Genomic DNA, 22826 nt, shown 5'->3' with positions numbered 1-22826 from the left:
TTCCTGTCTTCTCAAAGGAAAGAACCATGGAAGTGTTTCATTAACTCCACATCTGGTGAATAGTAACTGACTTTCCATACTTTTTAAGGACTGCTTCTTTAACCAAAAAAGAGAGTCTTAAGGGGCATAGTCTGGAGAAATATGCACAGTTCACCTTATTTGCTCTGTGATAAGGGATCCTCTGGTATAGTAATTTTACTGAAATGTATTTCAGTAATTTTTAGTAAGTTACTCAACTATTACACAACTCAGTTTTAGAGCATTTTCTTACCCCCCTCCCTCAAATTCCCTCAGGCCTATTTGCAGTCAGACCCTGCCACTTCCAGCCCCAGAAAACCACCAGTCTGCTTTCTGACTATAAATTCGCCTTGCCTGGATATTTTATGCATAGGGATCATTCAATATGTAGTCTGGATTCTTTCACTTATCATTACGTGTTTGAGGTTTATCCACGCTGTAGTATATCAATACTTTGTAACTTTTTACTGCTGACTAGTACTCCGTTGTATGGAGAACCACATTTTACTTACCTGTTAACAACTTGATGGGCGCTGAGGTCATTTCTACTCTGGCTGTTATGAATGATGTCACTTGTGAACATTTGTGTGGACATATGCTTTCATTTCTCTTGGGTGGATTCCTAGGAGTAGAATTGCTGAGTCTTATGATAAGGGAATGTGTTAACTTTTTGAGACATGGCCAAAATGTTTTGCGTTTGAAACCCCATCAGCAGGGCATGAGGGTTCCATTTCCTCTGCATCTTTTCCAATGCTTGCCTTACTCTCACTTCGGTTATAGCCACCCTAGTGGGTTTGAAGTGGTATCTCCTTTGTGGTTTAAATTTGCAATCCCTGGAGACCAATGATGTTAAGCTTCTTTTCATATGCTCTTTGGCCATTTTCGTATTTATGTTAGCCAAACGTGTGTTGAAAAAGACTTGCTCATTTTTAAAATTACATTATGTTCTTGTTGAGTTGTAACAATTCTTTATCCTTGATACAAGTTCCTTATCAATTGGGACGCCTGGGTGGCTGAGCACCTCCCTTCCGGCCAGGGCGTGATCCTGGAATCCCGAGATGAGTCCCGCATTGGGCTCCCTGCACAGAGCCTGCTTCTCCCTTTGCCTATGTCTCTGCCTCTCCCTGTGTCTCTCATGAATAAATAAATAAAATCTTAAAAAAAAAAAAAAAAGTTCCTCATCAAGTAGCTGATCTACAGGAATCCTCTCCTAGTCTGTGGCTTGTCTTCATTTCCAGAATAATGTCTTTTGAAGTGGAAGAGTTTTTAATGTTAGTGAAATCCAGTTTATCAATTGTCTTTCTTTTGGCTCAGACTTTTGGAGTTCTAGCTAATAACTCTTCTCCTAATCCTAGTTTGTGAGAATTTTTTCGTTTTCTTCTAGGAGGTTTTTTTTTTTTTATTAAGATTTTTAAGTAATCTCTATAGTTTGGGGGGCTCAAACTCACAACCCCAAGATCAAGAGTCGCATGCTCTAGCAACTGAGCCAGGCAAGCACCCCTCTTCTAGAAGTTTTATATTTTAGCTCCTACATCTAGGTTTATGGTCCATTTCAAAGTGATTTTTCTATCCAGTATAAGGGTCTAGATTTATTTGTTTCACATGTGCATATCTGGTTGTTCCATCAGTGTTTGTTGGAAAAGCTGTCTTTCCTCTATTGAATTATTTTGGCACCTTCATCAAAAGTCACCTGACCATAGATGTAAGGGTTTATTTCTGGACTTATAAGTCAATCCCATAAATCTGTATAAGTCTGTCGTTATTGCTAGTACCACACTGTCTTGATTACCATAGCTTTAGGGGAGGGTTTTGTTTTTGTTTAAGATTTATTTATTTTAGAGAGAGGGCATGCACAAGTGTGCAAGTGTACGCGGGAGGAGGAGAGGGAGAGAGAGAATCTTAAGAAAGACTCCATGCTGGGTGGAGCCCAATGAGAGGCTTGGGTCTCACGACCCTGAGATCAGGACCTGAGCCAAAGCCAAGAGTTGGATACTTCACCAACTGTATCACCCAGGTGTCCCCAGTAACTTTTGAAACTGTTTAGTGTAAATCTTTTAACTGGGTTCTTTTTTTTTTTTTTTTCTCTCCCAAAAGTATTTTGGATATCCTGGGTCCTTTGCATTTTCATGTGATTTTTTTTTTTTTAGGATCAGCCTGTCAATTTCTGTCTACTACCTGCACCCCTCCCCCTGAAGAACTGGGATTTTGATAGGGATTGTGTTGGCTTTACAAAGTTGGTTAGATTTGCCATCTTAACAGTGGTGAGTCTACTGATGTGTAAAAGATATATCATTTCTTTCTGTTGATGGCATCTGGTTTTTCCTTTTTTCATTGTTGTGAATGGTGTTGCTGTGATCATTCTTGGATGTGTCTGCTGGCCTCTCTGGAGATGGGAGTCCATACCTGAGAGTAGAATTGCTTGGGTGCAGGGCATGTGCCTCTTCAGCTTTACCAGGCAATGCCAAATTGTTTTCTAGCATAGCTGTGCCAGCATGTGCTCGTAGCAGCTGTGGGATGGTGTGAGTCTGTGCTGTTGAGCATCCTAACAACATTTGGTATGAGCAGACTTTCTGTTTTAATCTTTCGAATTTAGGAAGTAATAAAATCATATTGTATTGTGGTTTTAATTTGCAGTTCTCTGATTATAATAAGATTGAGCCTCTTTTCACACATTTATTGGCCATTGGGGTTTCCTTCTCTGTAAAGTGGCTTTTGTTGATTCTTTCTGCACATTTTTTTCTATCATATTGTTTGTATTTTTATGTTATGTTTGTATTTTTCTTATTTTTAGGATTTTTTCCCCATGTATTCTTTTTTTTTTTAATTTTTAAAAATTTATTTATGATAGTCACAGAGAGAGAGAGAGAGAGAGAGAGAGAGGCAGAGACACAGGCAGAGGGAGAAGCAGGCTCCATGCACCGGGAGCCCGACGTGGGATTCGATCCCCGGTCTCCAGGATCGCGCCCTTGGGCCAAAGGCAGGCGCTAAACCACTGCACTACCCAGGGATCCCTTCCCATGTATTCTCAATAGTAATTATCCTCTGATTAATTAGTCTGCTTACTTCATTCAGCCCATCTTCCTTTCTTAGTACGTGGCCATAGGCTATGTTTTACTTCATTTTGTTTGGCTATTCAAATACACACACACACACACACACACACACACACACACACATATGTTCTAGAAATTGCCTAGTGTCCTTGTAGGATGTTGCTAATTGGAAACAAATGAAAAACACCCTTTTTAGTACTTTTCCAGCAGTGCTGATCCTTTCCATAGCAAGTATTTCAGGCAGAGTAATTTATCAGTCAGCTATTGAGGAAGTGTCTGCCACAGTGCTTCTCCACCTTGGCTGCACATCAGAATCCCTTGGGAGCTTTTAAAAAAGTCCTGAATCTGGGCTGTGCCCAGACCAGCTTGATCATAATCTCTGGGAGTGGGATCCAGGTGGCATTATTTTTAAAAGTTCCCCAGATGATTCTGAAGCTGAGAACCTGGGGGCTGTAGGTTCCTTAGTCCATTTGGAGGACGCTGCAGGTTGTGGGTCTCACGAACCCAGTGTATCCTGGGTTCTAGTGCAGCTGTCACTTGGAGCCTTTGTCAAAAATGCCTATTCTCTGGTACCTTGGCTGAAGGTTTTGACCAGTAGGTTTGACATGGAGCAAGGAATCTATTTTTTTTAATATATATATATATATATATATTTTTATCCATGAGAGACACGCACAGAGAGGCAGAGACATAGGTAGAGGGAGAAGCAGGCTCCCCGCGGGGAGCCTGATGCGGACTCAATCCCAGGACCCCAGGATCATGACCTGAGCTGAAGGCAGATGCTCACCCACTGAGCCACCCAGGTGCCCACCTCTGTTTTCTAAAATGTAGGCTCTATGCCCAGCACGGAGCTCAACACAAGGCTCAGACTCAAGACTCAGATCTCCGACCCTGAGATCAAGAGTTGGAGACACTTAACCAACTGAACCACCTAGGTGCCCAGGGAATCCATAATTTCCACACACACACACACACACACACACACACACACACCCTAGCAGGCCTGATGTTAATTTTGGAAACTGCACCAAAGCTTTAAAAAACTGGCATCTTCAAATTAGTGATTTAAAGGGGGGATTTCAATGTGGGCCATAATTACGACTTTAACTGCGCACTTAAAAAATTCTGCTTCCTGTTCTCTTGAGTAAAATCGATGTTCTGTGATACCAGCTTGGGAGAAAAATCAGTACGCAGATGTTGGGAAGCCCCAGCTGTGTTTAATTTGAAGTCTTCTGTTTGAATTCTGGCTTCCCACCTCACCACTGGGCAGTAACTCCTCTCTGGGGGGCTCTGAGTAGGAACTCAGGAGACGTCACATCCCTAGGAACCAAGGGCTGTGTATTGTAAACAGTCACTAGGATTCAGAATTGTTTGCTTTTTCCAAGCCCTGAAATCTCATGGGGCAATTGTTTAAGTTGGAGCTCACATAAAGGGCATATGAAGAACACAAAGCAAGGCATCAGGAAGTGGACTTCTATGAATGTCCAAATGCCACGTTTGGTGTCAACACCATTGTTTTAACAGCTTACATCCCCCTCACCCTTCGGCCCTACCCCCCACTAACATTTGGGCTGTAAGACAATGTTTCACAATCAGAAACGCTGTTTACCTTTAGGCTGTAATACTGAGAAGACCCTTGATGAATGTAACAAGTTGGAAACTAGGTAACAGTTCCAAGCTGAAAACCTGTATCAGGCCACCTCTCCATCTGATACACATTATTTCCATTCTCTGCACGTGGGAAATGCATATTAAAGGACTCCTTCTAAAGGTCCAAGTGTCTTTTGTTTTTAAGTGACGTATTTGTACCTGAAGGTCAAGCATTGGAATGATAGAGTCTGGCGAGTTATTTAGTTCCTTGTGCTGACTTTTGAATTTGTCAAGATATCAGGGGCATTAAGCTTTGTTCTTCAAAGAAGAAATAGGTTTTTTGTTTCTGCTCATAAAAGAGGATTTAATCTGGGGTGTCTAGGGCTATGTTGTGTGGCTGTAGTCTTGCATTAAGAGTTGGTTTAGAATGTGTCAGGGCTCCTGGGTGGCTCAGTTGGTTGAGAGTCTGATTCATGATTTTGGCTCAGGTTGTGATCTCAGGGTGATGGGATTGAGCCCCAATTCACGTCGGGCTCCGTACTAAGTGTGAGCCTGCTTGGGATTCTCTCTTCTCCCTCTGCCCCTCCTGGCACTCACGCACACGCACGCTCTCTCTCTCTCTCTCTCTCTCTCTCTCTCTCTCTCTCTCTCGGTGTGTTAAAAAAAAAAAAAGGCAAGCTGAACATGTTGATAGCACTTTGGCGTGAGTGATACAGGCATAGGGATTGAGTGAATCCCTGCAAAGCCAAAGTGTTCCCAATATTGCATATCGTAGTTGCAGAGAAACATGTGCTCTTTGAAACTTGTCCAGTTTCCTTTTAGAGGAAAATTTTAAAGTGAAGATAAATAATAGATGCTATGGGGATAAAAGGTACAGCATAGGGAATATAGTCAGTGCTATTGTGATAATGTTTTATGGTGACAGATGGTAGCCACACTTGTGAGCATAGCATTACATAGAGAGTTGTCTAGGGGCTATGTTGTCCACCTGAAACTGATGTTACATTGTGTGTCAACTGTACTTAAAAACCCAAATGTTAGTTTAAGAAATCCTGGAGATGTGCTTATGGGGTCATTTCATAGAAAAGGATGTTTTAAGAGTCAAGACCATTCTGATATAAACCAGAGCAAGCCATGCTGAAAAGTACTTGGAACAAAGGTGGAGTCATCATTGGGTGTATAAGCAAAAACTCTTCTGGATAAGATTCCTCAGTCCTCTGGCTTCCTTGGGGGGAGGTGATGGTGTCTTTCCATAAGAGGCTCTGTAGTGAGCAGCCTGGCCCCCCTGTGTCAAGAGGACAGTGGTTTTGCTTCTCATTATGTCTCCAGTGTCTTGCATGAGGCTTGGCACATGGTAAACACCTGCACTAGTTTGTAGAAATGAATTTTCCAGGCCTGGAGCATTGCAACCAAGTCCGACATGACAGAGTGAATTTCCTTTTCACTTCTCTTTTTTTTAGTGTTCAAAGCTTCTTTCGGACACAAGTGTTATTCAGTTCTACCCAAGCAAATTTGTCCTTATCACCGACATACTCGATACATTTGGTAAGTACTAGTCCTATTCATCTTCCAATCTAGGAAATACATTTGTTTTGCCAGACATTGAGTGGTAGTGTTGTTGCTTTAATTTCTGTTGTGGTTCAAGTAATTGAGTGAAACACAAGGGAGATCAAGCCACCCCGCTGCTCCCCAGTCAGTAACAAGGGTGCTGTTTTTGAGAGAATCTTAAATTATGTGTTTTCTAAGCTTCTGATAGGCTAGTGAAGCAAGCGAGTGAAGTTAGGGTGGGGTGGGAGGGATGGGGGAGGAAGCACACATCCTGTCTAAACCCGCTCCCATCCCTTGCCATGTCACAGTGTCTGGAACTCACTTTGTCAGAACTGAACTCAGCTTCCCTTCCCAGCACCCCAAGTGGGTTTCTGTCCTAGGGAATGGCAGCACCCTGCGCCCAAGCTAGAAATCTGAGAGTCTTCTCCCCTGTACCTTGTGTCTGGTCTGCCAATCCACTCTTTGGTCTCCTAGGTCTCTCTCCACTTTGTCCATTTTTATCAGTCTTCCCTGGGAACACCTGAGCTCAAGCCAACAGTCCTCTCGTGCTTGGACTGACAAGGCAGCTCTCGTGCGGCTTCTTGCAACATCATCCTGGGATCACAACCTGAGCCGAAGGCAGATGCTCAACCCCTGAGCCATGCAGGCATCCCCTGAGTTCTCTCTGTAGTCAAAGACCTGTTTTATTTCTCTTGTACTTGGCTCACAGGGGAGATTTTGCTTTCCGTGAAAATTACAAATGTGTGTACGTTTGACCTGGCAACTTCACCTCTGGGAACTCATCCCATTGGTGATAGCAGAACCCTGGAAACAACCCAAGTGGCCATCAGTAGGGGACCAGTTAAATTAATGATGGTCCATTGGTACCCTGGAGCAGAGGAAGCCCATAAGAACGAGTGAGGACATGCTCCATGTTCCAGTGTGGAGAGATCTCCAGGGTATCTATGTTGTCACGTGAAAGAGTCAAGACACAGAACAGCCATGGAGTATATTCTGTTTTGTGTAAGAAAGGAGAGATTAGGATACTGGTTCACATTCACTTTGGTTTGCCTGAAGAACAATTAGAAGGAATTTGTCCAAGAAATTGAATGGAAGCAGGAGCCCACAGAGGCCGGCAGGGGCAGTGGGGTGGATAGGGATGGGCCAGAGAGAAACTTCCCTCCGTTACCGAAGCCTTTTTTTGAATTTTGAATCAGGGGGATGTTTTTCTTTTTTAAAACCAAACATTCAAATGAGGTACCAGCTTTCAACACCATTCTCCTTCCTCCACTTCCAGACAGTGCTCCCAGTGGTGCTCTAGTCAGGATGTGGTGGCGAATAACATTCCTCAGGATCGGGAGGCAGCACCGCTGCAGGTGCTCCAGGAGACTCTGTTGTGCTCTGTGTGGAACAGAATGCACGTTTTTCACCTTTTACAAAAGGAGTGGGGATCTGCCTCACTTGGGTGGAAGGTCAGAGCGCTGAGATCCTTCCCACATGCAGGGTTGTAACACTACTCTGTAGGCAGGTTGCTTGATGGTGTGCGGGCAGGTGCTTAATGGTTGATGTGACTAACCCAGGTTGCTGGGCAGGGTTGTGGGACGTGGCTCTGAGCTTGTGCACAGGTGAAGGCTCATGCTGGAGCTCTTCCAGAAGTACCGAGCACAGAGCTGGCCTTTGTCCCATGCCTGTGTCTCCTGTTCTTGAGTCGCGTACACCTGAGCCTTGGTTTCTTCCCCTGTAAAATGGGCATTATAGGTCCTGCCTCTGGGGGTGTTTGGAGGGAATTAATTAAGAGAATGCATAGGAAGCATGTCCTGTTTTTCCTTTCCCAAGAGCTTGCTGGCGGGATCAGTGTAAGTGACTTTGAACAGTCTCTGGTACAAAGTTAAGTGTTCAGAAAATGTTAGTGGCTGCTACTGCCATGACTTACTTATTTTAGTGTTTTTTGATTCATAAGATGGCAAGTTAGGAAAGGCAGTAAATCTAGGATTGGGTGTTAGTTCTCAAGACCATTGTCTATTACTGTAACAAAGGAAAACAAAATTCACCAAACTCGTTTGGCCAAAGATGATTTTGTAGTTCAAGGCCTCTTAGCATATGAACGTAAAGTATAAAAATTGCTTGTGGTTTTAGAGGGGTGGTGGGCTTCTTATGGAGGAAGTAAAGGTGTTTTGTGCTTTTCAGTCTGGTCCATGGACCATAGCAGGTGAGAGGTTACACAGCTGCCCAGCATGGTTTGCTGTGTGATGGCCCAAGGTAAAACTGTATACCGTCCAGTACCTTGTTCTGTGGTCATCAGAGAGGAGGCCCTTGGCTGCAGGTAAAGGAAAACACTTCCTACCAGGGGGAAAAAGGCAAGTGGCTCTGAAAACTGAAGTTTGTTCTCTTGAGGCTTCCTGGAAACTTCTCAGTTGAACTGATGGTATAGAGCAGGGGTTTTCATCCTTGGCTGCACACCTGGGAAGCTTTAAAAACAATTCCAGGGGCGCCTGGATAGCTCAGTGGTTGAGCCTCTGCCTTTGGCTCAGGTCGTGATCCCGGGGCCCTGGGATTGAGTCCTGCATCAGGCTCCCTTCAGGGAGCCTGCTTCTCCTGCCTATATCTCTGCCTATCTCTCTCTATCTTTCATGAATAAATAAATAAAATCTTAAAAAACACACACAAAAAAACCCCCCAAACACTCCCAGTGGTCAAGCTGCACCCTAGATCAATTCTGTCAGAACCTCTAGGGACAGACACAGACACCAGCCTATTTTCAGGTGCCCCCCAGGTGCTTTGAGTGTTTAGCTGAGGTTAGGGACCAGTGTGGTTCAGAGGGAGGAGGGAGGCTTGTTACTATTTTTAGGGATTCCTGATTCCCACACCCACGGCAAATTTTAGCTCAGAGACCCATGGTGCTTGTCTAAATCCATGATTCTCACACTTGGGTGTATGTAAGAATTCCCTAGCAAGGTTATTCAAAATTCATATTGCTAGTCCTCCCCCTACAAAATACTATTTTTCGCTAGCTCTGAGGTGGGCACCAGCAATGTGCCTTTTCAACAAGTATCTTTATGTAATTGTAACGTAAGTACTCCATACTGGGAGAGGCATCTGGATGGCTTCTCTTCTGTTGGATGGCTTCCTGCCCTTTGTACTAGCCTTGTGTCATTTCTTGGTGAAGTCATTTGACTCCATGTTCTTAGAACTTCCTGTCTCTTTTCCCATGTGTGATTCTTTGCTTCCCTGAATGATGGGGTCATAGGGCGGGGGGGGGGGGTAATAACACGAGCTCAGGGAAATACTTTTGACATTAAAGGTAATTTGGGGAGGCTCCAGGAAAGGAATAGAACTATAATTTCTATCCCTTCAATGTTGATAGCGTTTTCCACAGTACCACAGACAGAATAAAGCTTTTAGTGCTAGATGAAGGGGTGACATGTGGATCAAATCTACCCTACCCACTTGTTTCTTTTTTTTTTTTTTTTTTAAGATTTTATTTATTTATTCATGAGAGACACAGAGAGAGAGAGAGGGGCACAGACACAGGCAGAGGGAGAAGAAGCAGGCTCCATGCAGGGAGCCCAACATGGGACTCGATCCCAGGTCTCCAGGATCACGCCCTGGGCCAAAGGTGGTGCTAAACCGCTGAGCTACCGGGGATGCCCCTGCCCACTTGTTTTTTGTAAATAAAGTTTTATTATTATTGGAACACAACCAGCCACCTCCATTTGTTTATACATTGTCTATGATTGCTTTTCAGCTACAGCAGCGATTTTAATAGTTGCAGCAGTGACCTATGACCCACATCACCTGAAATATGTTTATGCATCTAATAAATACTGAGCATCCATGGTATGCCGGGCACTGATCTTAGTACTGAAGATATATCTGTGAACAGAACAGACACAAGTTTCTACCCTTTTAGCACTTGCTAGTTGAATCTCAAATTTTGATGCTTCAGGCAGATCATATACCTGAGTGAAGCAGGCAGTTGCTGAGATGCAGTGTGGTGGAGATGGGGACAAACTGGGTGCTACATATGCCATTTGGAGTGGCGGTTACTGATCTGTCGTAGCTCATTTTTGTCCTGTAGGGAGATGGGCCATCTTTGGCATATCATTTGTGAAGAAGCAGGAAACCTGGTCTTTCACATGAATGAAAGTTTTTCCCTCTTGGCAACTAATTAAAAAAAATGTTAAAGCATTTCATGAGCCTTGGTGTTGTGGGCCAAACAAAATGGACCCCTGGCTGGTTTCCACGCACAGGCTGCCCATTTGCAGCCTCTGACTTAGAAGCATAACGTGACTGTTCAGTGTTGAGTGAATGGAGGTACCTGTGGTCCCTTTGGCTGTAAGCTTCCCACCCTAAGGGGAGAAGGATGACTTTCCTGCGTCACAGAAAGAACAAGTCCCCTCGTTTTATTAAAAACATAAACAAAAGAAACGTTGCTTAAAATTTGTCCCACTGGGTGGCAGCATACTATCATAAGTTAAAGTGCTCTGGGAAATGCCATCTCTGTCCCTAATTAACAAACGTTTATTTAACGTTTGCTCCTGAAGAGAGTGATGCTAACGCCATATGGCCTTTTGTCCCCAGGAAAGCTCGTGTATGAGCGCATCTTCTCCATGTGTGTGGATAACCGCAGCGTCTTACCAGGTAATGTCATAGCTGTTCTACTGGTTTCACTCTGCCCCTGGAGTTGTGATTAGAAGGCTTCTATCAAGTCAGGATTTATGGAGACTCGGTATAAGATTTGTTTTGTTTTTCATGTGTTAAAAGTAGAAGAAACAGCTTTGCAGATTTCTGATCGTCTCTGTTTTCTAAAAACATTAGATGGTTTTTAAATGGCCTGGCTAAGAATTTGGGCAAGTAATTTGAATCCACTAAAATGAAGATATTACAACTAGATTCAGCTGAACTTTTATACCAACCTAAATTCCTCCACCTGCTTGACATTTCTTCCTTTATATCTTTCCTGAGAAGCCAATTGCAGAAACGGACTCCATATTAAAGAACAATGTCAAATAAATCAATAACAGATACTTTGAATTTACAATCTGTGCATAAGTGATGTGTGCATTAAATTTATTGCCAATGCATTTAAAATTCTCAGGGGGTTATTATGTAACAACTTGTTTAGTGAATCTCTGTTGTCATGTAAATGATGATTTATCTGGCAACATGGAACTCTCAGCAGCAGCTTTTCTTACCCCTCGCCCCTCCTTTCAGATTCCTAGACTTGCTGTAAGGAAACATTTTTTTATCTATACAAGTTACAACAATGAACTTGCTCCAGCTGCTCCGGTTCTCAGCTAGATGATGGCATCAGCGACAGTAACCCATAATTGACCTGTTCGCATATTCATTCTTTCCTTCATCTATGTATCTGTTATCTTATTTATTTACTTTTTTAAGATTTATTTATTTGAGAGAGAGACAGATAGTGAGAAAGAGCATGAGTGGGGAGGAGAGGGAGAAGCAGGCTCCCTGCTGGGCAAGGAGCCCAATGTGGGGCTCGATTCCAGGACCCTTGGATCATGACCTGAGCTGAAGGCAGACAATTAACCAACTGAGCCACCCAGGTGTCCCTGTATATGTTATTTTATTTATTTTATTTTATTTTATTTTATTTTATTTTATTTTATTTTTTTGTATTTGCTATTTTAAAAATGACTTGATATAGCTATTTCTCAGAAAGAGACAGAACTCCTTATACCTTTAGGGCTCGGAGAGTCATCTTGTATCAGATGAGCAAACCCATGGGGAAGAGCCAAAGACTTGCCATGGCCCTGCCCAGCTAGTGGGAGCCTTGCTTTTGTGCTGGATCTGTGCTGTCCAACATGGTGGCAACTGGTCATGGGGGGGGGCACTTGAGATCTGGCCAGTCCAAACTGAGGTGTGGTGTGTGTATTAAAAATACACTAGAGTTCAGAGACTTAATATAAACAAAAGACCATGAAATATCTCACCAATGATTTTTAAAATCGATCACATGTTGAAATGACATTTTGGATGAATTGAGTTAAATGATGCATTTTATTAAAATTTGTTTTATCCCTTTGAACATGGCTCACATCATATTCTTATTGGATGGTGCTGTTCTAGACCCTCCCCTGCACCACATCACATGTGTGATGTTTTTAACAGTCCCTCCCGTGTTCTAAGGCATCTCAAGATTGGGAAGCAGTGGGATGCCTGAGTGTCTCAGTGGTTGAGCATCTGTCTTTGGCTCAGGGCGTGATCCTGGGGTCCTGGGATCAAGTCCTGCATCAGGGTCCCCACAGGGAACCTGCTTCTCCCTCTGCCTATGTCTCTGTCTTTCTCTCTGTGTCTCTCAGGAATAAATAAATAAAATCTAAAAAAAAAAAAAAAGATTGGGAAGCAGGGAGTCTGGAGGGGTAGGCAGGGCCAGCTTCGGAGCTTGAGTGCAAAGGCCTTCTCTCTCAGCTTTAAGGATTTGGGAATAGATCTAGGTACACTTAGTTAACTTAAACTTGCCAACTTGTATGCCATGTCAGCAGCAGTAAATGCTTGCCTCTAAGCAAAATTAAACCCAAATAGATGTTTTTTGTGGCTACAATAATATATTTTTTTAAAGATTTTACTTTTTAGTAATTTCTATATCCAATGTAGGTCTTGAACTCACAACCCCAAGATCAAGAGTTGCATACTATACTGACTGAGCCAGCCAGCTGCCCCTACAACAGCATTCCCCCCACCCAAATATTTATTTATTTTATTTTATTTTTATTTTTTATTTTTTTTTTCTATTTATTTATTTTAGAGAGGGACAGAAGGAGGGGCAGAGAGGGAGAGAGAAAGAATATCTCAAGCATGGAGCCTGACTTGGGGTTTGATCTCACAACCCTGAGATTATGCCCGGAGCTGAAATCAAGAGTCAGGTGCCTAATCAACTGAGCCACCCAGGCGCCCCACAACAGCATTTTCCCCCCAAAGATTTATTTATTTGAGAGAGAGTGAGTGAGCACAGGGAGTTGGGGGGGGGGGAGGAAGAGGGGGAGAGAGAATCTCAAGCAGACCCCCTGCTGAGCATGGAGCCTGACTTGAAACTTGATCTCGGGACCCTGAGATCATGACCTGAGCCGAAATCATGAGTTGGACGCCTATCCAGCTAAGCCACTCAGGCGCCCCTCCAACAGTATTTTTTAAAATGCTTTTTGATACACAATCTACTCCTTCCTACTGTTGTACACCTAACCACATAATATTTATATTACCTGTCTAACCCCCCCAGAGTCCTTTGAATTTGCATTTACAATAATTTTCCTTCCTCCTAATTTTCACTAAGTATACAAACAATATTTTAGAGCCAATTAAGGAAAAATTACTAACAACCTCCTACCTAAACTATAGAAGTTCAAGATAGTAGACTATCTATTCATTTCTAGTCCTTGTCTAAATTTGTTAATTAGCACTTTTATCACTAAAACCCTTCCTTCCTCAATACTTTTTTTTTCCCTCGAGCGAAGCAAATCAGGCTTCTGTTTTTCTTGAAAATAATGTAATTTTTTTCTTCTTTCAGTGAAAATCTTCCTCTGCATGTAGTGTTCTTTGGTTCTAAGAACATGAGAGGGAAAAGGGGAAATTTCTCTAAAAAATGTCAGTGATTTTGGGGATGTCTCTTAGCAATATTTATGAAGAAAGCTTTTGAAATCTGTGTGGAATCCTGCCTAAAGAGATTATGTACAGAGAGAAATCTGGTGGCAGGTGTGCTCATTCTTTCCAGTTGAATCAAGTTCTGACTGGTGACTTAAATTTTTGTGTCCTTCACCTTCAGGAATTTTAACTAAGGCATACCTATTTTATGAGTTTAGAAGGAAGGATAATGGTGTCCTTTTGGGTCAGGGAACGTACATATCCCTGTAGGTGATGGTTTCCCCCTACCGTTTCTTAATCCAGCATATGCGTGGAGAGACCATCCACCCTACATGATAAAGTAACTTTATTTCCATCATGGGATAGATATCTTGGGTTTATGATGTTGTGGTTGTTGTCAGCATTCCCATCTCCAGTTTTTCCCCATGGCTGATGTTGGCTGCATCTGGATAAGCACGTCCCTAGCTGACCTGGCCTTTCACGTGCATGCTAAGATGACATCCCTATAAGCACCGTTATGTAAAGAGACCTCTCACTCGTTGGGTCGCCAACTTGGCAAAGGAAAGAGAACTAGATTCCTTGGTCTCCCTCCTCCTAAGATATCCACAGAAGTTCAAGGTTGACAAAAGAACCAGTGTAAAAGAAAAATAGGTGGGAATAGAAAGAAGCATCTCAGCTCTTTGTTATATTGAAGTCTGTGAATTAATTTCCACATTCTGAATTGGTTCTCCATGTAAGCAGCCCAAGTGCTAAAGTATAAATCATGTCACATTAGGCCCTTCCTCTGCTGAGAACCCTTCAGGGAGTTACTGTTGCACTAGGAAAACTCTCAATCTCCTTACCGAGGCTGCAGCCCTGTATGGTTTGGCATACAGTGCCTGCTTCTCTCCTGCCTGCCTGCCCCATTGGCTTGCTTTTTTCTTCTTTGACCATCTGGAGGTCATAGCTACCTCAGGACCTTTGCACCTGATGTTTCTTCTTCCTGGAATACACTTCCTCTACATCTAAACACGGCAGACTTCTTTTTGCACTTCAGGGCTCTGCTCGAATGCCACCTCTGCCAGAGTCTTCTCTGCCCATCCTGTGTAATGACATTGTACCCTCAAGTCATTGTCTAGCCTAATACTTAGTTTTATATCTTTCATAGTATTGGCTATTACTAGATATTACCTGATTTGTTTGCTTGCTTGCTTATTCTTTTCACTGTTTATTATGTTTTTCTCTCCACTGGAATATAAGCTTCATGAGGACAGGGTCTGTCTTGTGTATTGTTAACTCTTGAGAGCCTAGAATATTACTTTTAGTTAAGACATTTGTGTTCAGCAAATGAAGTATAAAAATGTAAGATTTGGGATGACTGGGTGGCTCAGCAGTTCAGTGTCTACCTTTGGCCCAGGGCGTGATCTTGGAGTCCTGGGATTGAGTCCCACATCAGGCTTCCTGCATGGAGCCTGCCTCTCTCTCTGTGTCTCTCTCATGAATACATAAAAATAAAATCTTAAAAAAAAAAAAAAAAAAAGAATGTAAGATTTACTTTGCTACAAGAATTTAAATAACTTTGGTTTTTTTGAGTAAGTTCTAAACCCAAAGTGGGGCTTCAACCCATGACCCCAAGATGAAGAGTTGTGTGAACCAGCCAGCACCCCACTTTGCTACAGGATTTTATTTTTTATTTTTTTAAAGATTTATTTATTCATGAGAGACCCAGAGAAGGCGGGGGGGGGGGCGGGGGGGGGCGGCGGGGGGGGGGCAGAAACACAGGCAAAGGGAGAAGCAGGCTCCATGCAGGGAGCCCGCCCAATATGGGACTTGATCCCGGGACTCCAGGATCATGCCCTGGGACAAAGGCAGGTGCTAAACTGCTGAGCCACCCAGGGATCCCTTGCTATAGGATTTTGAAGTCCTACCTAACATAGTTTTCTCTTAAATTATCTCTTAAGCTAGAAGGAAAGCCTGAAGCCTTTGTACTGGCATGTGCAGATGATCATATAGCTTACAGGTGATGTGGAACCCGGGACAGCTTGCACTGCTATACCCCTGGGATCTCCCAGCGTCCAGCCATGGGCTTCAGTAGACGAGGCATTTGCCAGGGCTGGTGGCTTATACCTTATGGTGATGCTAGCTCACTTCTGAATCTCCAGTCCCTCATCTGTAAAGTGAGGGATTTTATTGACCTCAGAGACTTACTTTTGCTTTTGGGTTTCAGATCCCATGATTCAGTCATATGAAGGGAAATTAATCCCACCCATCCTTTTTCCACAAGGCATGATTGACAAATGAATTTAAGAATAACCCTTTTCCTGTCTGGATCTCTTGGAACTTGGGGGGGGCGGGGAGTTACTTTTAAGTGCATGGGTTCAGGGCAGGAAAGGGGAAATCATAATTCCCTTCCCTTTGGAACTGGCAAGTGAATGGTTCTTGAATGAATGAAGCATTCTATAGCATCCAAAAATAAGGTAAATACTTGAGATTGCAATTCCAAAATATCTGCAGTTGTGATTAGTGACGGTTCTCTGCCAGGGAGTACCTGGAGGTTTATCTTTTTGCTGATTCCATCGGAGTTTTGATCACCTTAATTGTGTGCCATCAAGTTGCAGAAAGCAGGATTGGGGATGAAAAATGACTCTGTGCACAAGATGAGGACTGCAAGCTAGGGTTTGTTTGCGATCTTCTAAAATGACTAACTTCTCCCTTTTTGATTTTTTTTTTTTTTAATTGTAAGCAAACTGTGCCACATGTGGGACTTGAACTCCTGACTCTATGATCAAGAGTTGCATGCTCTACTGACTGAGACAGCCAGCAACCCCCCCTTTTTAACTGAATCCTAAAAGTATAAAGCACATCCGGTGGTGGGGATCTAATATGTGGAAATCATTTAGAAGAAATCATTTCTATGCAAGAGTTCCACAGTGGCCTTCTTGGTGATGAGTTTGGGTGTTTTTTTGTTTGTTTTTAATTTATTCATAGGAGACAGAGAGAGAGAGGCTCTTGTGGGGAGCCCGATGTGGGACTCTCCATCCCAGGACTTAGGATCACTCCCTTAGCTGAAGGCAGACACTCAACCACTGAGCCACCCAGATGCCCTGGGCGGAGTGGTTGGGTTGGGGTGGGTTGATTGTTGTTTTCATTGTTCCATACTCTCTTCGATTCTTTATTAAGATACATGTCATAAAAAGGTTGGGACTGATAGGGTAGCCAGCCTAGGGCCAGGGATCATGACTTCTGTCGTGTTGCTCTCATGGTTCAAGCTGGTGATGGAGGCTCCAGCATCGCATTGGCATTCCAGCCAGCAGGAAGGAAGGAAGGAAGGAAGGAAGAGAGGGAGGAAGGGAGGAAGGGAGGAAGGAAGGGGGAGGTGTTCCCTTAGATATTTCTCAGAAGTTGCATTTCTAGGGGCTTGTATCTAGGGGCCAGAACTTGGTGGCATGTCCACACCTGGCTGTGATGACCAGATACCCAGAAGAAAAGGGACAGGTCCATGACTGAAGGAAGAGAACAGAGAATGGGGGAAGCTGGTGGTGTTGCCAGCAGATGACTCAAGTTTGGAGGAAGTGTTGAGCTGGCAGCTTGACTGGCAGGTTTTTCACCTCAGGGCTTTGATTTACTGGTCTGGCCCAGGGGATATTTAGAGCACAAGCTTGGATTACATGTCCTGTTATACTTGCAGGTTTCTTTTCTTTCTTTCTTTCTTTTTTTTTTTTTTTAAAGATTATTTATTTATTTATTTATTTATTTATTTATTTATTTATTTATTTATGACACAGAGAGAGGCAGATACACAGAGGGAGAAGTAGGCTCCTCATAAGGAGCCCAATGCGGGACTCAATCCCCGGACCCAGGATCACACCCTGAGCTGAAGGCAGACGCTCAACCACTGAGCCACCCAGATGTCCCTACTTGCAGGTTTCTAAAGCATCTGGAATTCCCAACTGTATTGTGTAGTTACTGGTGGGTATAGCAAGACTCTCTGGGTTGTGTTAGAGGCAGGAGCTAAGAATGAAGGTATTGGAGCCAGGCCACCTGGGTTGAATTGCAGCTCTGATATTTGCTTGCTCTGTGCCCTAACCATTTCTGCACCTTGATCTCTGCATCTGGCAAAGAGTAAATAAAAGTTTGTATGGTGGGGTGCCTGGGTGGCTCAGTTTAGTGTCTCCCTTCAGCTCAGGTCATGATCTTAGGGTCCTGGGATCGAGCCCTGCATCGGGTTCCCTGCTCAGTGGGGAATCTGTTTCTCCTTCTCTCTCTGCCTCTATCACTGTCACCAATTGTTTCTTAATAATATTAATATTAATATTATTTGGAAGGAAAGAACCAGAAGAACTGGGTAGGCCACCCCTTCTTCATTGTAATGTTCTATCTCAGGACTCATAGCAGCTGTAACAGATCTGAAGAATTAGCTCGGTCTCTCTGTCTCTCTCTTGCATGTGCTCTTTCTCTAATAAATAAAATCTTGAAAAACAAAAAAATTAGGGGCACCTGGGTGGCTCAGTTGATTAAATGTCTGCCTTTGGCTCAGTTTATGATCTTGGGGTCCTGGGATCGAGCCCTGCATTGGGCTCCCTGCTCATTGGGGAGTCTGCTTCTGCTTATACTCTCTCTCTCAAGTGAATGAAGTCTTTAAAGAAAAAAAAAGTGTATGATAGAGGGATGTTGTAGGGATGAGGTGTCCTGATGTCTGAGTGGCATTTGGAAAGCCTCATATGTGGGCTATCACTGTCACCAATTGTTTCCTAATAATAATAATATTTGGAAGGAAAGAGCTAGAAGAACTGGACAGGCTACCCCTTCTTCTCCATTGTACCGTTCTCAGGACCTGTAGCAGCTGTAACAGATTCGAAGAATTAGCAGGACTGATTTGGGTCTTGTTTTTGTATTGCAGATCACTTCTCTCCAGAGAATGTAAATGACACGGCCAAAGAAACATGCTTAAATTGGTTTTTCAAGATTGCTTCCATCAGGGAACTCATTCCAAGATTGTATCCTTTTTTTTTTTTTTGGGGGGGGGTCTAATGATTTTAGAGATAGGCTGAAAGAGTTGTACCATTAATAGAAGCCATGTGATGGGATGCCCTGAAATTCCTGTTGCAAGTTTGGTCCCGTTACGGTTGCTAGCCTGGAAATCCAGGGCCAGCCACATTGTCGAAGCCCATTGGATTCCTCCTTCCCCAAACAGTGTCCTGTTTTCTTACTTTGAATATGATGCCATGTACCAGGCTTTTGTTTCCTAGAGGAACATTCCCACATTAATTCTCTCAATTAAAATGCTTCATCTTTATGTGTTTTCTCTGGTTCCCAAAACTTGAAAAGAACAGGGTCAGGCTTCTCTGCACAGATGCCAGTTTTGAAGAACAGAGAGTTTGACTTATACACAAATGAATCTTGGTTATCTTAAAGTTTATTCTTTCCCCATGAAGCATGGATTGGAAATGCTCAAAACACAGTTTAAACTTGAGCACACCACCGTGAATCAGCATGTAATTTTTTTCTGAAGTCTATTTTAAATAAGTATGAAACTTTGAAAGCCAACAATGGAAACCACAAGCTGTTAGGCAAGGTAATTCTCTGGGCTGGTGAGAGACTGTGGCTGCCTGTCCTGAAGTCATGCTTGGTTCTGCTCTTGAGTGGTCTAGTCTTTTTGCCATAGGGAATAGGCTGTCTGGAAAATGTCTTCCTTAACGGAATATTTTTGTAGTTACGTGGAAGCATCTATCCTGAAGTGTAACAAGTTCCTCTCCAAAATGTAAGGTTCTTCTTAAATGTCTAGAACCATAACATTTCCAGAAAAATTTCTCTAATGCACATGCTAATGGTAATGTAATAGCGGCTGTCCTTCACTGAGTACTTACTGTGTAGCAGAGCTGGTGCTAAGCACCTTCCATACATTTTCTCATCTGATCTAAATGGAAACCTGATAATGTAGAACTCATTATAATTTCTATCTTATGGAGAAGAAAACTCAAGCTACGAGAAGTTGGTTGAGTGGTTCATGGATGAGTCCTGGCTCTGCCTTCAGGAGCTGTGTGGTCTTGGCAAGTTATTCAGCATCTCTGATCCTCAGTCTCCTCCTCTGTGAATGAGGCCATACAAAGAGGTCCGTGAGGGTTTGTTGAGAGCAGTTCCTGACACATAGTGGGCCCACGCTCAGTGTTTGCTGATGCTGCTGAAGATGGTGGGCCTTTGCCCCTGAGCCCCATGCTACTTTGGGTTACCTTGGGCCTTGTTTTGAGCGTCACTTCCAGGGCTCAGGGAAACCAGATCTGTGTTCTGTATGGCCGACAAAACATTAGGTCATATCAAATAGCACATAGGTAATAAACCTTCTGAAGCCAGGGACCAACTCACAGTGCTCCCTAGTGAAGGAGTTTTATTGGTTTTAGAATGTGTCCCAAATGTGATTTGGATCGAAGAGTACCTGGGGCAGTTTTTAGGGCTAACATTGGTGCTAAATTATTTTGCCTCCCTATTTGGGGTGGATAATGCCGAGGCAGAGTCCCATATTGCAGAAGAAATAAATCAGTCACAATTCTCATTGATGGGGTATCACTCACGTCAGCCTGAGGTGCCAGGAGTTGGGTGTTAGGAAGGGGGATGGCAGGAGACAGTCTGTGCCAGAGGAATACAGCTCCAGCAAGAAGATCAAGGAGTGGATCAGAGGATGGAAAATAATTGGGAGACAGAAACTGTTAAATTAATAAAATAAACGGGACCTCAAACAGGCAAAAAAGGAAAGGTCAGACTCTAGCACTGGGCAAATGGTGAAGATGACAGAAGCCATTCAGTGAATGAATTGTGTCCAGAAAGAGAGAGATGATTGTTACATTGCCTTAGAAAATGCAAACTTTGGCCTTGGTTTGTCTCTGAAACTTGATTTTCCGCCCTCCCACCCCCCGCATTGAGGAAGTGTAGCTTTATCTTTATTTTAAAAATAAGAGAACAGACAGTTCTCACATGGAGTATAATGCTGCCCTCTTTTTATTTCCCACAGGGGGATTTCAGAATGTCTGCCCCGGTTGACGTGTATGATTCGCGGAATCGGAGACCCACTGGTGTCAGTGTACGCCAGGGCCTATCTGTGCCGGGTAGGCCACGTCGGGTCCCCACTTGCTCACAGATGGGGCTGCTTTCTCTCTCTTCAGGTCTTCATGTAGGCTTCTCCCTCCCCAGCACCTTGCAAATCACTACAAGAACGACTTCATTCGCTGCTAATTTTAGAGCATAGCTCTCCCACGGAAAGCACAACTGTAGGATTTCTTCTAAAAATTAATTTTAAAGTAGACCCATTTACCATAACTCTAATTAGGGGGCGTTTGAGGTCATCTTCTTACAAATGAACTGGTTTTCAGAATTAATTGTTTCCTCCAGTTCTTGCTGGGAGGGAGGCTCCTGAGGCCTCTTGGCTGATAGGTTGCTTTTCATTGACTTGAAATCTGCTTTCCCTTTGTCTTGGATTGGATTGTTTTATTAGTTTCTCTCTTCCATTGAAGAATTGGCATAGGGTGCGAGTTGGTGGGGGTGGTCTGTCCCTTGTGACAGGCGTCAGGGTCTGTGTGGCCCAGCCATGGAAGGCTACAGACCTCTTTTTGCACCTGCTCTGATGTAAATCATCTAGCACTTTTCTCTCTTAAAGTACTGTGAAGCTTCTACATCAGATATTTTCATTTATGACAAATGCAACCCATGGAGAGTTTCTGGTTATTCATCTTCAACTCCTGAGGGGGCTTTGCCCACCGTCAGCTTGCCCCAAGAGTCCTCCTTGCTAGTCCTATCAGCATTCTTCACCTAGAGGGAAGACTAAATTGCCCCTGTTTCGTAGGATCCTGATGAATTGCAGACTTCTTTGAGGACGAAGCTATGGAGCCTCCCCCGGCCCTTGCCAGTGATCATAAGTATTTGTAAATCAGAAGCAAGAACTAGTAGCTAGCCTTTGACTGGCTTTTACGTGACATCTGGCAAGTGGCGAGAAGCCCTATGGTCTCAGGTATCACAAAGAAATCACAGTGCCCTCAGAGTGAATAGCAAACATCCTTATGAAGGACACTTTCTATAGGTTTGTTCCCTGATACCAGGAAAGAAAAAAAAGCTTTGGACTTGAGGGCAACCTGCTCCCCATTGGTAACAGAGGCAAAAATGTTTATATGCTGCCCTCTGCTTGAAACTTGGGATGGATTTTTTTATACAGGAATGTCAGGTATGTTTCCTAGAGCTTCAGCTTTGGGGAATCCTATTGAAGCTTGAATACTTCTCCTGAGTGCATGTTTGCTGAGGGCCTACTGGGTGCAGAAAGCAGTTGGGTCCCATGGAGGAGATGCAAGAATGTTCATTTGCATATTTGCTCCCCTGCCTTTTCCCTCATTGAACAGAGCAAATAATTCAAACTTACGAGTCACATAATAGAGTAATAAAGACAGAGTCACAGTGTGTATCAACGAAGATGATTCTGGTCATTAAAGAGAAGTTGAAAAGGTGGAAATATGTGTTCTTTGCAAACCTGTTCAGGTGTAAAGTTTAAGCAAGTTGCACAGGTTAGGGAAATGATCATGTTTCTGGCATATAAAATTGCACATGGCAATTTTAAAATTTGGTGATAATGAATTCATCCCAGGAAGACTGGTGATAAAATGCAGTCTATCTGTGGAAATAATTTTTTGGTCAACCCAGACTTTGCATCAGTTCCCCAGGCTGCGTACTTACTAAGTCTTTTGAAGTAAAAGAATGAGAGACAGTCTGGGCATTACTAAGGATCCTTTCAGTCACACGCAGCAAAACCCAGTTCATACTATTTTAAGCAAAAAGGAGGGTTTATTGGTTCATGTGTCTGAAGAATCTAGGGGTAGTGTAAGCATGGCTAGATCCAGGGTCTTCAGAATGTTGTCAAGAATTGTCCTCTCCTTCATCACTCAGCTCTCCTTTCTCTGGGTTGACTTCCTTCTGTGGCTTACTCAGCTGCTCCTGGCTTCCATCCTCCTAACTTAACCCCAGTGGATAGAGTACCTTAGATGTGCCAGCCAGAGTCTCAGGGCTCTCAGTGGACCACCT

At 43.3% G+C, this 22826-nt stretch overlaps 1 protein-coding gene across 6 annotated transcripts in view; it reads left to right on the top strand.

Moving 5' to 3' along the window:
• Positions 1 to 22826, top strand: part of VPS35L (VPS35 endosomal protein sorting factor like) — a 115511-nt gene that overhangs the window by 22335 nt on the left and 70350 nt on the right. For 3 of the 6 annotated variants that reach the window (XM_049110921.1, XM_035717448.1, XM_035717450.2), the window contains 6 exons: positions 2166 to 2279; positions 6122 to 6206; positions 10770 to 10829; positions 18670 to 18766; positions 19483 to 19530; positions 20776 to 20869. In XM_049110921.1, coding sequence (XP_048966878.1) covers positions 2166 to 2279; positions 6122 to 6206; positions 10770 to 10829; positions 18670 to 18766; positions 19483 to 19530; positions 20776 to 20869 — 498 coding nt within the window. The remainder of the gene's footprint in view (positions 1 to 2165; positions 2280 to 6121; positions 6207 to 10769; positions 10830 to 18669; positions 18767 to 19482; positions 19531 to 20775; positions 20870 to 22826) is intronic. The other 3 variants (XM_025416373.1, XM_049110922.1, XM_025416376.3) reach the window with 1 other exon arrangement.

This window comes from Canis lupus, chromosome 6 (assembly GCF_003254725.2).
Source record: "Canis lupus dingo isolate Sandy chromosome 6, ASM325472v2, whole genome shotgun sequence".
Taxonomy (NCBI): Eukaryota; Metazoa; Chordata; class Mammalia; order Carnivora; family Canidae; genus Canis; species Canis lupus.
This window is presented reverse-complemented; position numbering and strand designations above follow the sequence as displayed.